The sequence below is a fragment of the Gymnoscopelus braueri genome (assembly GCF_963280865.1).
Source record: "Gymnoscopelus braueri genome assembly, chromosome: 23".
Taxonomy (NCBI): domain Eukaryota; kingdom Metazoa; phylum Chordata; class Actinopteri; order Myctophiformes; family Myctophidae; genus Gymnoscopelus; species Gymnoscopelus braueri.
Genome location: NC_137625.1, coordinates 4,890,001 through 4,905,437, shown reverse-complemented (window position 1 = coordinate 4,905,437; position 15,437 = coordinate 4,890,001). Strand labels below are relative to the sequence as shown.

The 15,437-nt window shown below is 41.1% G+C and overlaps 2 protein-coding genes across 6 annotated transcripts in view; one reads left to right on the top strand and one right to left on the bottom strand.

Annotated features, from left to right (window-relative positions):
- LOC308079306 (NACHT, LRR and PYD domains-containing protein 3-like) overlaps positions 1–15,437 on the bottom strand; it is a 201,639-nt gene that overhangs the window by 23,550 nt on the left and 162,652 nt on the right. For 4 of the 5 annotated variants that reach the window (XM_080420727.1, XM_080420730.1, XM_080420728.1 and 1 more), the window contains 4 exons: positions 14,607–14,639; positions 12,881–12,967; positions 11,128–11,160; positions 9,359–9,445 (listed from right to left, as the gene is read on the bottom strand). In XM_080420727.1, the coding sequence (XP_080276853.1) occupies positions 9,359–9,445; positions 11,128–11,160; positions 12,881–12,967; positions 14,607–14,639 (240 nt within the window). The remainder of the gene's footprint in view (positions 1–9,358; positions 9,446–11,127; positions 11,161–12,880; positions 12,968–14,606; positions 14,640–15,437) is intronic. The other variant, XM_080420731.1, reaches the window with a different exon arrangement.
- dusp16 (dual specificity phosphatase 16) overlaps positions 1–15,437 on the top strand; it is a 182,731-nt gene that overhangs the window by 104,480 nt on the left and 62,814 nt on the right. The window lies entirely within an intron of this gene.

The window sequence follows — 15,437 nt, the reverse complement described above, 5'->3', positions numbered from 1 at the left end:
GGATACGAGCCAGCACTTTGCCCATCAGCCGGGCGAACGTGGCATTACAAACGTGGAGCATTACAAATCCCAAAGCTGAGGACCTTGAACTGGAAACTTAGCCACATGAAGGGGGTTGTAGGAGCCATATCTGACTTTGTGTTTTTATTATTATTGACGTGAACGTATGCACATTGGTATGGTGAAGGACTTTGTAGTGAAGGACTGTGTGTTGTGGAGCGAGGCAAACCACCTCCGGCTCAATGCTAGCAAGACAAAGGAGAGATGGTGGTGGACTACCGCATGCTCAAGAGGGTACCTCTGATCCCCAGCACCATCAATGGGGAGGTTGTGGAGATCCGGGGTCCAACTGTATGAGACTTGCATGTCCTTTGTGTCGGTAGCTCTGACTTTGTAGCATGATGACCGCTTCGTAGTTTCACTGGTGTTTTCATTCTTGACACAGTGGTCTGACATTTTGAAGTCAATTGACTTTGCTCCAGAACTTCTCAGAAGGCTCCCCGTCCCTGACTTTTCCTAAATATTCTATACAAATGCGGTCGTATTTTAGTTTTATCTGAAATGTTTTGGCACCTTAATACCATCCCGGACATACATTTTCGATTTATCAGTAATTTTAATCCATTGTGTGTAGCTGCTTTGTCACCCATGATGTGGGTGTAAAAAAAGGTGTAGTGTGTCACTGTTTCTGTCACAGTCTGACCTTGTCCTCAGCCCCACCCTCTTCCTTCCACCTTGGCAGATGAATCAGATCTCATGCTCGTATCCTATTTGGTTGAGCAGTATGTGAGGCACACTGAACATCGCTAACTCTCTCTCTCTCTCTCTCTCTCTCTCGCTCTAAATAAAAATGAAAACTAAAACATTGTTTAAAATGACTCCAGCCCCTACAAATGACTTCTCTGAACTTAAGACAGACAGATAGTGTATGTAGTTATGTAGCAAAAAGAAGTTAAGTGAATGTTTCATATAGATTCTTGTTTTTTCTGTTCTATGGACCCAGTAGGACACAAAAAAAGCGGTTTACATTTTTTTCCCCCGCCCTGGCACTATTTTGGCACCATGGCAACATTTGGCAATGTGACGCAGTATTTTATGTCTGTCTGTATTTCTGTCAACATCATTTCTTCAAATCTGCATGGCCAATCTTCACCAAATTTGGTGCACAAATGTATGATGTGTCCCAGAAGACGCCATAAACAATTTTCACCATGATCGGCCAATAGGTGGCGCTACAGCAACCAATTCAAAAATCAAATTCATGATTACTTACAAACTACTCGTCGATTTTTTTATCAAATTTGATGGGTTGTTGCATCATGAGCTGAGGCACAAACTCTGAAAATTTGACCACAATCCACCTATAGGTGGCGCAACAACAACAGATTCAAGAATCAAATAGAAGATTTTCAGGACAATTTTCATGAAAGGATAACCAGAACGATTTTCATGTAATTCTGTAATTGCAACGTTATTTCTCATGTATGTACTAGCTAAGTAATATGAAAAGCTATAGGGAGGAATGAGATAAGAGACACTCTGCGTTGGATCATGTGACAGTGGAACATCAGCACCTAGTGGACAGCACATGGCACATGGTAGTGGCCAGCACAATGTGGTAAGAATAAATATAAACAAATATTCAATGTGTTGCATTTAATAATTTTAGTGCCATTGACTGATTCTTGACAGATTTATTTGTAGGTCCTCCCTGCCATTGACTGATTAACCTGATTTTTTAATTCTATAACACAAGGTGGCACCAAACTCCATCCTGTGACTTGGTAAGGTCAGGAAAAAAAAATTATTGAAAATGGCTGGCAGAGGGAGAACAAATCTTGAAACTAGTCTTGCAGTAAGTGAGTTTAAGTATATTCCTGAATATCCTGAGTTGATTTAAATTTGAGCCTTGTTTTGACATTACAAGCTACCGAAGCTAGCTAGCAAAAATAGGCTAGCATGGCTAACATGTTTGGCTATATGAGCTAGTTCCTCACTAATGTTAGGCAATGAGGATTGACCGCTCATAATTCTGACTTCCCCATTACTCTGACAACTCAATGGTTTGACTAATGATAAAGATACATCTATCTAATCTCTACTTCTTAATAGGCATACATTACAGTTAACAAGAGCACTCCATGGTAAGTGTTTACCCATCTTTTATTTTTTCACCTGCCAACAGGTAAATAATGGCACAACAAATAGGACCTCTGGAGAAAAGGGCAGGTACTGAATGGTCAACATTGTTCAAAGCAAGAACCCCAAAGTTCAAGGGCAGAAGAGGGACTGTACCATTGCAACTGGTGTACAGCACACGGTAAATGTTTGAAAGAAATGTAGCCAAAATATTATTGTCAGTTTAACTGCCTGTTATAAATCATCTGTTATATATTCTGTGTCTTCAGGTAAATCATGGCAGCCAAAGAAGAATCTGAAGAGGGAACGTCAAGTAATTTCCAGCTTTGCATAAAATGCCAAAAAGGACCTTTAAATGATCTCGTACTCCCTAAAAAACGTATGATAAATTCTTGGCAGCAGTTAGTAAGAGAGCAGAATTTGGGAACATTGACTTTATTGCACTCAATGAGAGAATCAGAAACTTTTCTGCACAAGATTTAAGTGACAACAATGTTATGTGGCACAAAACATGTTACGGCAACTCTGTGAGTAAATTACACATAGAACGTGATGAACAGCGCCACAAGCGAGCCTGTGAAACATCTGATGTTACTGTCCTTAGTGACCGAAGTAAAGGGCGACCATCTACTTCATCAATGGTAAATAAAACAGAAGAGGTCCCAAAAAAGTACACCCGATCAAAGAAGACACCTTTTGATAAAAAATAATGTTTCTTTTGTCAATGCAAAACTAATTGTCCTTTGATTGAAGGTCGAACAGGAAATGTTGGGAAGCAAATAAAAGACATAGTACATAATTCAAATAATGAAGAATGGAAGGTTAACTATGCCACTGTCATAGCTGACAACGATGTCCTGGCATGTGATTTTGTTTATCACAAGAATTGCATTACCAAGCAGTGGCAGGGAAGCATGCAAGCAATGAAGCAGGGAAATTAAGCAGATAAAGAAGTGACGCCAAGCAGCAACACGGAAGACAGTGGATCAACAGTTGACCACATAAAAGCTGAGATATAATTATTTGCTGAAATACAAGAACGTATTAAAGGGGGAGAATTTATTCCAATGAACGAAGCTCAAAACCTTTACATAGCTAAGATGGCACAGTACAATATCAAGTACAGCTCAAAGTTTGTCACTGCTAAGGCTTAACGGAAATGGATTCGGGAGAAAATACAGGAAAATGTACCTGCAGTGCGGTTCACAGAAGTACCAAAGAAGCCTGCACTGATACATTCACAAGCTACACAAGATTCTGCAGTTAATAAGGAAGCAGGAAAGAGCACATATGATGACATGAAGAATCTTATTGAAACAAGCCTGGCCCTACGTAAGAAGATCGAAGAGAACAAAACAAATCCATGGACATTCTCTGGAACACTTGAGAATAGTGAGTGTGACATTGTACCAACAGAGCTCCACAGCACGATCCTTTGGATCATAAAAGGTACAGTTACAGTCAAAACTGAAGCCCACCTGAGAGAATTGAATAAATCTGCATCAATCATATCTCAGCAGATTGTTCAAGCCCACAAATCTAATCGTCAATTTTTGCATGACCCAAAGACGCCAGATGCAACATTTCGATCGACTATTGAAACTCCTATCACACTTGGCATTTCACTGTATTGTGAACACAATTATAGAAGCCAGAAACTGTCCAATTTACTTTCTCATGCCGGTATAGGAGTTCCATACAGACGAGTCAAGCAGTGTGTTGCTCAAATCTCAGAGGGAGTACAGAGGAATATGGAGAGTAATAATGGAAACTATGTACCACCTGGACTACAAAAGAAGAAGCGGTTGCGTTTCTCCATCGACAATCTGGATGCGAATGTTGATACGTACGATGGAAGAAATTCATTCCATGCAACAGCTATGGCTGTGTATCAACGGGAACCCAGTAGGGAGGAAAATGTGGAAGTAACAGAGTGTGCAATCCCCACACAGAGCAAAGGAACAGGGCCACAGAAGGATGTACCCAAGACTGTCATCCCATTGATATCAAGCTGGATAAAAGGTGCCCCTAAGCCTCACAACAGTCCACAATATCCAAACTTCAAATTGGGAATGAATGAGAAGGAGCTCAAAAGACCTGCAACCGAGGATCTAGCTTGGCTGTTGGTTCGCCATTCCCATCGCACTGATGCCAAATCAACAAATGACCCAGCCGAGTCGCATGATGACACTCATGTTCAACAACAGCCTGTGCCTGTCTGGACGGCATACAATTCACTTCTGCGTGTGTCAACATCCAAAACTGAATCTGTGACACTTGATCAAGTGCATGCACTGCCTATCATAAATGCACCAGCCCATGAATGGACAACCCTTACTACATCATTGACTCAGCTCTACAATCTCAACAAGTTGATGATGGAAGACACTCAGGATGTTGAGCCAATACTTGTTTGGCTTGACATGGACTTGTACAAAAGAGTTCGAAAACTGAGCTTCCTTGACCAACAGTTCCAATCTAACATCATAGCAAGTCCTGGTGCCTTCCATGTCGTTCTGTGTGCTGTACGATGTCTTGGAGCAACCCTTGAAGGGAGTGGTCTGGATGAAGCTTGGGTGGAATCCGGTCTATATAGCAGTGTTACAGTTGTACAAATACTGAATGGCAAGCACCACAACAGAGCATTGGAAGCTCACCAGATCACACTGCAAGTTCTATTTGACTTGTGGATTGAAGCATTCTTCGAACAGCACCCAGTGCTACACCAGAAACTGACGTCTGCACTCGAAGATCTGAGAAAAGCGTGTGAAAATGGACTCTGTGTTTCTGAAGCTCATGGCACACTGGTCAACATGATATATGATCTGCAGCTGCTGGAAACACTGGACCAATTTGACAGTGAGAATGAGAAGTACCCGATGTTCAAATGGGCTCGTATATATATGAAGCAGGTCAACAATCTTCTCCAGTTCATACGAAGTACTCGTGATCAGAATTGGCTCTTGCACCTAGCCTCATTGGAGCATATGTGCGTTTACTTCTTTGCCTACAATAGACACGACTACGCCCAGAACATACCCGACTACATTGCACACATGTATCACTTGGAACACAGCCATCCCTCAGTATGGCAAGATCTCAAGAGTGGCGATTTTGTTGTCAGTACCAACCCCGTTCCTTTCACATCCATTGGGCCTGATCATGCTCAAGAACACGTGAACAAGATTCATAAAGGAGAAGGTGCCATTTCTGGCTTGACCACTGATCCTCAGGGTCTGCTAAAATACTGTCTGAGTACCCCAGTACTGGCAAGACTGGCTGGTGAAACTGAGCGCTTACTGAACATAGCTGATGCCAACCCAAAGAAGCATCACCAACACTCAATGGCAAGAAATACACGTCAAGAGAAATCTGTGAAACAACTGAAGGATGTGCTGAGCAGCGCAAATCCCTTCCGTCCACCAGGAAATTATGATGAATCTGAAATGAAGTTAGTCAACTTTGTTTCCAAACAAATAATGACAACAGCAGTACAGAACGATGTCTTGGACATTGAGTTACGAGGGAGCAGAGAACTTGGATTTTTTTGTGAATGAGAGGGTCAGAGGGGAAAAGAACATGTGGGACAAAATGTCAAAGCTTAAGTATCTGACCTGGAAAGATGGATGCAAAACTATCAAGCTTAAGGCATCATCTGAGGTAGTCAGCTTGAAATCAACCAACTCACTGTTTGTTCGCCTGCTTCTCGTTGCCAAGTCCTCTAGAGAACTTGACCTGCAGAACGTTGTGGGAACATACGAATTTGCGGATCACAATGCAAGCCTAATGAAGTCTGATGGTTCTCTGTTTCCGACTTTAGCCAAGTCTGCTCTTATCCATGAATTGGAAGGAGTGGTTTCAGGAACTGCATCTCCTGAAGAATCGATAGAAATGCAGAGTAGCCCATCAGCACACATGTTGACCAGTATCTTGATTGATGGCATGGCAGTCGTGCAGGAGATGGTTGTCCGGAAAGGTGAAATAAAATGTTGCTGAGATCTTGCAGAATGTTTTACTCGGAGTATTGACATACACAGATATATACCTGCTATTTGACAACTATACAGTCACAAAATCCATGAAGGACCGAACAAGACAAATCCGTACAGCAGGAAGAGCACAAGACAAGGGGTACAAAATAGAAGATTCCACACCGATCAAAGACTTCAAGGCTTTTCTGGGAACCAAGGAAACCAAGGTCAACCTTGTTCTCTACCTTGCACAAAAAGTTGTTGAGCTTTGCAAACTGCCAATCACAACACACACACACACACACAAGGGTGTCATGTCCACAAACACAAACATGGTGAACGTCACAAGTACACAAGAAGAGGCAGACACATTACTGGTTCTGTATGCAGTAGCAGTGAGTCGTTTAGGTAAAACACCACATATATACTCATGTGACACTGATGTGTTGGTACTTGCCCTTCGAAGGGTACCAGACCTTCAACCAGAGAGCGCAATCATCATGGGCACTGGAGATCAAAGACGGATGATAAAACTGAGACCCATCTACATGGCCATTGGTCCTGAACGAGCAGCAGCATTGCCAGGATTTCACACGCTTACTGGTTGTGATACCACTGGTCACATCAGAGGAAAAGGAAAATCTACCTGCTTCAAATCATTCATGAAGGCTGGTGATGATGTACTCCATGCACTTTCTGAGCTTGGTGTTGGCCCTTATCCATCCTCAGAGGTGTTAGCTGGGTGTGAAAAGTTTATGTGTCAGCTCTTCAAACCTGGCTATGAATCAGCTGAAGTACTTCGGTGGCACATGTTTAAACAGCTCAAGGCCAATCAGGGTGTGGAAAAGATATGTCCAACGCAAGGGTCCATCATAGAACATATCCTGCGAGCACATTGGCAAGCAAATGTATGGGCACAAGACATTGTGGCTCAGCCAAAGGTTTTAGATCCACTATCTTTGGGATGGAGGCAGCAAGAGGATGGAAGTTGTGTCCCTGTAGTCTCAAAGGTTCCACCTGCACCAGAGGCAGTCGTAGAACTAGTCAAGTGTGCATGTGTTGCCAGCAAGTGCAGCGGCCGCTGTTCTTGCAAAGTCAATAATCTTCCATGCACAGAGCTCTGCAAATGTGAAGCTGCAGAAGATTCATGTAAAAATCTTCCAAATGATGATGCTGAGAGTGATGACGATGATGCCTACAGTGATTGATTCTTTGTTGATTTGTTAAGTTGAGAATGTGTACTGTTGAGCATTCCTTTATATATTTTTTCTCTGGAGGGGGGAGTATTATTATTTTTGTTTTCTTATTATCAAGGATCCATGTTCCATTTTATCAAAGGTTCAAGACAAATAAACCCTTTGAATTGAAAATAAACACTTTCTGTTTCTGTTTAAATAAGGTTTTTGTTAAAAATCGTCAGGTAGCTCTTGCACCATTGTGTATTTGCATATTGAATCTGTTGCTGTAGCGCCACCTATAGGTGGATTGTGGTCAAATTTTCAGAGGTTGTGCCTCAGCTCATGATGCAACAACCCATCAAATTTGATAAATATTTGATGGGTAGTTTGAAAGTAATCATGAATTTGCGTTTTGAATTGGTTGCTGTAGCGCCACCTATGGGCCGATCATGGTGAAAATTGGCCATGCAGATTTGAAGAAAAGATGTCGACAGACAGACATAAAATATTGCGTCACATTGCCAAATGTTGCCATGGTGCCAAAATAGTGCCAGGGCGGGAAAAAAAAATGTAAACCGGGTTTTTTGTGTCCTACTGGGTCTATAGATCAGAAAAAAACATGGTTTACAAGAATCTATATGAAACATTCACTAAAATACACAATGACATGAAGTTATCAGTCTGTCTGTCTGTCTGTACCTCGGCGCACGCAGCACTAAAATCCTCTGTGTTCATGTATCCATAATTAACTTGAGATGGAATTTTCCGTACGTTTGATATCAAACTAATAACTTTCCAAGGATAATGGGTGACGTGTACGGAAACACTTCCGTATAAACCTGTATAGCCTTCTAGAGGTCTGTGTGTGGGGATGAGGACGTGACATCACATACATAACCTATGGATATACGGTACTGTTCATTTTATTATAGAATTTAAAAGACAGCACGCACAGTTTCACATGTTTTGTAATAACTTATAAAACCAGGAAAATATATTCAACGTGGAACATACCTGGATATTTTGTCAAGGACTTATGGAGGAATTGTATCAACGTCAAAATAATAAGCAGTAAATACAAATTTCAATCAATCAATCAATCTTATAGAATGTTAGATCTAGGACATGTATATGGCCCTGTTTAACAGTACCCACCTACCTACCTACCTACCCACCCACCCACCTACCCACCCACCTACCCACCTACCCGCCTACCCACCCACCTACCCACCCACCCACCCACCCACCTACCTACCTACCTACCCACCCACCCACCTACCTACCCACCTACCCACCCACCTACCTACCCACCTACCCACCTACCTACCTACCCACCTACCCACCTACCTACCCACCCACCTACCTACCTACCCACCTACCCGCCTACCCACCCACCTACCCACCTACCTACCTACCCACCCACCTACCCACCTACCCACCTACCCACCTACCCACCCACCTACCCACCTACCCACCTACCTACCCGCCTACCTACCTACCCACCCACCTACCCACCTACCCACCCACCTACCTACCTACCTACCTACCCGCCTTCCTACCTACCTACCCACCCACCTACCTACCTACCTACTACCTACCCACCTACCTACCTACCCACCCACCTACCCACCCACCTACCTACCTACCCACCTACCCACCTACCTACCTACCTACCTACTTACCTACCTTCCTACCTACCCACCTACCTACCTACCTACTTACCTACCTTCCTACCTACCCACCTACCTACCTACCTACTTACCTACCTTCCTACCTACCCACCTACCTACCTACCTACCTACCTACTTACCTACCTTCCTACCTACCCACCTACCTACCTACCTACCGAACCTATCTAATAGACAACAAGCTTTCCAGTACAACAATATATGGATGGAAAGTTATCTTAGGAACGGAATGTTTAATCTGTTTTAATATGATGTAGAACATGTATATGGCATGTATATACTATTTTTAACAGTATGTGAAACACTATATACTATACTACACTACAGAAAACAGGTAAAGGTACAGCTTTATTGAACATATATATTCATAGTGTCAGCTCACCTTCGGTTTTAGACACTCTCGTTGTCGAAGTTGAAGTTGAAGTTGAACTTGGTGGGTCAGCAGCTTCATGCTGGTCTGATGTTACAACTATTGTTGTCATGAAAACACAACAGACTTGAATAAGAAACCTGGTTCTACAGTCAGTAATGATCCTGATATTAAATGGATTACATTTGTGTTTAAGCAAGGTATTACCCGTTTAACTTAGCCAATTATCCATATGTATATGTTTATCCATGAATCGGTTTATGTTTATCCATGACTCACGAAAGCAATATTACATCGTAGATCGGCTATTTGTGGATAAGTTTCCCCCAGAATAAGTTTGCAGGGTGGTTAAGTGGTTAAGGAGAATCAAATACTTCCCGTTTATATATTTTTTTAAAAAATGTATACTTTACTAAATGTTACTGTTACTGATTGCTACATTATTATGTTTACAGTGAGTGTGAAGAATTCTGTTAATTAATTACATTTATTTATATGACGATTTCATTATGAAGTTTAAGTTAATAGCAGTGGTTAGTACATGTTAGCCTGGTACCAGATGAATCTGCCAGTGCAAAAAAAAAAAAATGCACTCAGCGATTTGGGTCTGGCACCGCTCCATAGAGAATCCATTTCCTGCTCTTGAAGACGGGGGTAACCAATCAGGGCCCAGTATTCAAATATGGGAGACTGTAATTGGTAGTTGGTTTGTAGGTCTAACCAATTGCGTCGAGAGTCATTGTTTTGATCCCGCCCCCTTTGAAAAAAACGTCCTCATAGAAGCACCAGACTCATATCCACGCAGTGATATAGTCTGGCTACGCGAGGCTAAGTACATGTAGCCTATATTTTGGGGGTAGGCCTACTTACACATTCAGTCTATCCACTATTGCCTCCCAAAATATCCTCTCTGTTTTATTACAGCATCAGTATTTAGTTTACTTCTTCTCCATTTCAGGATCAGTAAATCTGTAATCTCTCAAGAACAGATTCTGCTCTGCGTTGGAATCTGTCGTGAAGGCTCGTCATAACATGTACGCACTGGGCTACAAGTGGGCGTGTCTTTAGATCAGGAAGCAGGCCGCGCTTTACCCAATAAAATGTAGTGGGCGGGATTCACGTGTCCGTCGATCTTTCCCCCTTGAAACAAACCCAAACTAATTTAACAATAGCGTCCGCGGAGCAGACAAAACCACAGAAAGATATTCACATTTTAACTTACTCTTTCATCATAGAAACAAGTGGGCTTACAACCAAAACGATCCATGTTCTCTGGGAGAAGTGGTGTTAGTGTTCCGTGTAGAAATATTGTTAGTGGGAATGAAAACATAGTGACACCACCGGAAGTGAAAGCTGAAGGCAGACCAAAACCCCGGTTTCCTTTGCGCACGGGTCCTACGTCGTCATTGTCCCAGAGCCAGTGAGAGATAGTACAAACAGCAGAGGGCGCTGTTTTTCATTCTCACTGGCTCTGGGTTCCCAGATTGGTAAATCTGTGCTCCACCACATGGTCTACTGGGGAAGACGTTGGCTTGACAAAGTCTGGCTCGACAACGTCTCTCCTTCTCAGCCTGGCTTGGTGTTCGTGGAACAAAATAAACCAGGCTGCACTGAGCACACTTTGTCAAACCAGGATTTGTCTTAATTAATACATTTAATTCTGCCTTTGTGAAACGGGCCCGGGCTTAAGCCCCGGCAGCCCCTTCAGTAAAACAACACTTGCAGGTCTACACCTAATTGAATTGTCTATTTAGAGTCAACCTACTTTAAACAGAACTCACCTGAGACAGATCTAGCTGCTCCTTTAGGTTGTTCTGCAAGAAATAAAACAATGTTTAAATGAACAGATTAGCATTCAGCTAAATGACAACAAAAGTGGATCAAAGATCAGTAGTGCTCTATAGGAACACTGTGAAACAAACCAAAGTATAAAGATTATCTCCAGAGTTCCATTACTATTTACACTACTGACTGTAAATTTACCTGCACACCCCTCCCCCATAATACCCTCAATGTGCACTAGACTTATATACTCAAAGACTGCACTAGATTTATATTCATAAAGTATTCACTAGACTTATATACTTAAAGGCTGCACTAGATTTATATTCTCAAAGTATTCACTAGACTTATATACTCAAAGACTGCACTAGATTTATATTCATAAAGTATTCACTAGACTTATATACTCAAAGACTGCACTAGATTTATATTCATAAAGTATTCACTAGACTTATATATGTAAAGATGCACTAAACTTATGTATTGAATATACAGTTGCACTTGAAATGATTCAGCCCCACTGCAAATTAGATTTATTGGCAACATTCACAAACTGTCAGCTGTTTGCAATAAACCAATGAAACGAGGACAATTGAAATAGCTCAATAGAGAAATTCAACACATTTAATGACTACTAAAGGCTGAAATGATGCCTGCCCTTCATGACAAGCATCTTGTAACGATTTTCACTGAATTGGTTATTTGTAGTAGTAGGGGTGCCAGGTAGACTCTGTCTACCAGAGAAATATTATTTCTCATTTTTTAAATTATGAGCTTTTCCTCATCTGGAATTTTAACCAACCACTGAAAGGACTTACATATCAAATACAGCCCGGCTGTTTTTGACATTTTGAAGTCAATTAACTTTACTCCGGAACCTCTCAGAAGGCTCCCCGTCGGAGCCTTCGGTCATATTTTCAGTCATATTTTGTTTTACCTGCAACGTTTTCCATAAAAAATGCAATATGGCACCTTAATACCAACCCGGACATACATTTTTGGTTAGATTTAACAGTCTCACCCCCTCTCCCCCAAGGAGGGCATGTCTTCACACCGTCCGTCCGCCCACCCACCCGCCCGCCCGCCTGCCTGTACCTCGGTACATGCAGTACTAAGATCTTCTGTGTTCATGTATCCAAAATTAACTTGCGATGGAATTTTGCCGTATGTTTGATATCAAACTAATAACTTTTTATTACAGAAGATAAAATACAGCACACAGTTTTACGCGTTTTGTAATAACTTATAAAACCAGGAAAAGTACATTCAACGTGGCACAAACCTGGATATTTTGTCAAGGACTTAAGGAAGATTGTATCAACGTCAAAATAATAAGCAGCAAACTTTGACAACATTTTCTGGTAAGATATTATTATTTACCTTCTTTCTGTCTCAAACAAATAAAGCGTTCCTGTGAGCTGTGAGTAATTACATGTTGTGTAGCCAAAGCAAAGCTAATCGACATTTAAAAGACAATGGTGTCCCTGCTGCTATCCAGCTGGGTGGGTGAGTAGGTGTTAGACCCTGAGGGAGGGATCTATCTATCTATCTATCTGACAACAAGCTTTCCAGTACAACAATTTATGGATGGAAAGTTATCTTATAGAATGGCATGTTAGATCTGTTTTAATATGATGTAGGACATGTATATGGCCCTGTTTTAACAGTATGTGAAACATATACTATACTATGCTACAGAAAACAGGTAAAGGTACAGCTTTTGGAACATATATATTCATAGTGTCAGCTCACCTTCGGTTTTAGACACTCTCGTTGTCGAAGTTGAAGTTGAAGTTGAACTTGGAGGGTCAGCAGCTTCATGATGGTCTGATGTTACAACTATTGTTGTCATGAAAACACAACAGACTTCAATAAGAAACCTGGTTCTACAGTCAGTAATGATCCTGATATTAAATGGATTACATTTGTGTTTTAGCGAGGTATTACCCGTTGTGTACAGACAGTTTATCTGCAGCAGGAAAGACAACTACAATATAATAATGTGTGGTGCTCTTGTAGTAATGGTAATGAAGATATACCTGTATATCTGAACATAAGAAGAATGGATCTTCCGTTGAGTGGCTACATAATTAAACATGTTTTGACGACGACCACAAACCTGGGGCCCGTTTCACAAAACCTAGATAGTAGATTAACCCAGGATTTATCAGATATTCTGGATGAATTTATCTTGGCTTAGCCTTGAATCGGTTTCATGAAACCTGAGTTATCTCACCAGATTAACTTAGCCAGCTATCATGGATATGTTTAGCCATGACTCGGTTTCATGAAAACAATATTACATTAGTTACCATGGAGATTTATTCTGTGAAGTGGCTAACAGCCAGGTTTAACTCATCCTGTTGCCTTTACTGTTAATTAAGCAATCAGTCTGTCAACAAACCGATGGGTTTTTCACATTTATTCCATTATCATATGTTTATGTTGCCTTATTTTTACTAGCCTGCATTAAAATATCACAGGTACACACATTGCCATTAAATTACAACTTGCCCTATGTATGTTATTGTACATCAAATAGAAGAAAATATATATTGGCTGCAAAACCTCTTCATGACAGCTTATGAGCTGGTAGATCGGCTATTCAAAAAAAGAAAAAAAGAGAAAATGTTGAAAGATTCTAAAAATGCCATTAAACATTGTGACCATTTTATGCTAATTATTTGTGAAGTCAGACTATGTGAAACCATATTCATGGGCGATCTATTTTGCTGGGCCTATTTGTGGAATATATAACTGCATGCCAGAATCACTGGAGTTAGGCAAGGCACAGGAATAGGAACTGTACTAGATGTATTGCACAAATGGCTGTGTGCAAATTCAGATCAATTGCTCCAGCCACTGAGGGGAACCGGGCACACAGCTTTGGTCTCACCACCGTCGACCGACCAACCACCCACCACAGAGGTTTGTCAAATTATAGGAGGATAGGAGGATGTATATGATGATTTCATTGTGAAGTTTAAGTTAATAGCAGTGGTTAGTACATGTAGCCTATATTTTGGGGGTAGGCCTACTTACACATTCATTCTATCCACTATTGCCTCCCAAAATATCCTCTCCGTTTTATTACAGCATCAGTATTTATTTTATAAGCTTCGTAAGCGCTTCTTCTCCATTTCAGGATCAGTAAATCTGTGCTCCACCACATGGTCTACTGGGGAAGACGTTGGCTTGACAAAGTCTCTCCTTCTCAGCCTGGCTTGGTGTTCGTGGAACAGAATAAACAGGCTGCACTGAGCAGACTTTGTCAAACCAGGATTTGTCTTACATCCAGGATTATTTAATTCTGCCTTTGTGAAACGTGACCATGGTCTCTTTTTCCCCCTCTTATGCTTTTGACCACAGTGTGCCGGAGGGCTTAAGCCCCGGTAGCCCCTTCAGTAAAACAACACTTGCAGGTCTACACCTAATTGAATTGTCTATTTAGAGTCAACCTACTTTAAACAACACTCACCTGAGACAGATCCAGCTGCTCCTTTAGGTTGTTCTGCAAGAAATAAAACAATGTTTAAATGAACAGCTTAGGATTCAGCTCGGTGTTCAAATGACAACAAAAGTGGATAAAAGATCAGTAGTGCTCTATAGGAACACTGTGAAACAAACCAAAGTACAAAGATTATCTCCAGAGTTCCATTACTATTTACACTACTGACTGTAAATCCTCCTGCACACCCCTCCCCCATAATTTCATCAATGTGCACTAGATTTATATACTCAAAGACTGCACTAGATTTATATACTCAAAGACTGCACTAGACTTATATACTCAAAGACTGCACTAGACTTATATACTTAAAGACTGCACTAGACTTATATACTTAAAGACTGCACTAGACTTATATACTTAAAGACTGCACTAGACTTATATACTTAAAGACTGCACTAGACTTATATACTTAAAGACTGCACTAGACTTATATACTCAAAGACTGCACTAGACTTATATACTTAAAGACTGCACTAGACTTATATACTCAAAGACTGCACTAGACTTACATACTTAAAGACTGCACTAGACTTATTAGGTCCAATAGATCATCCCCAGAGTAGGGTAGCTTGCTGCCAGTACCATGATGTGCTTTAGCCAGCATCCTCCTTATAAGAGCAACACACTTTGCTTGTTTGAGTACTGTAGGCTAACTATCATATTTACCAGTGTTTCTGTAGTTGTGTATGGGTTGTGTAGTTGTGTATAGGTTGTGTAGTTGTCACTTATTTTACTCAAGGCTCCGGAAGAGGGATGTTTTTACAAGTCACATTATTTTTAATTATTTTTGATGGTGTG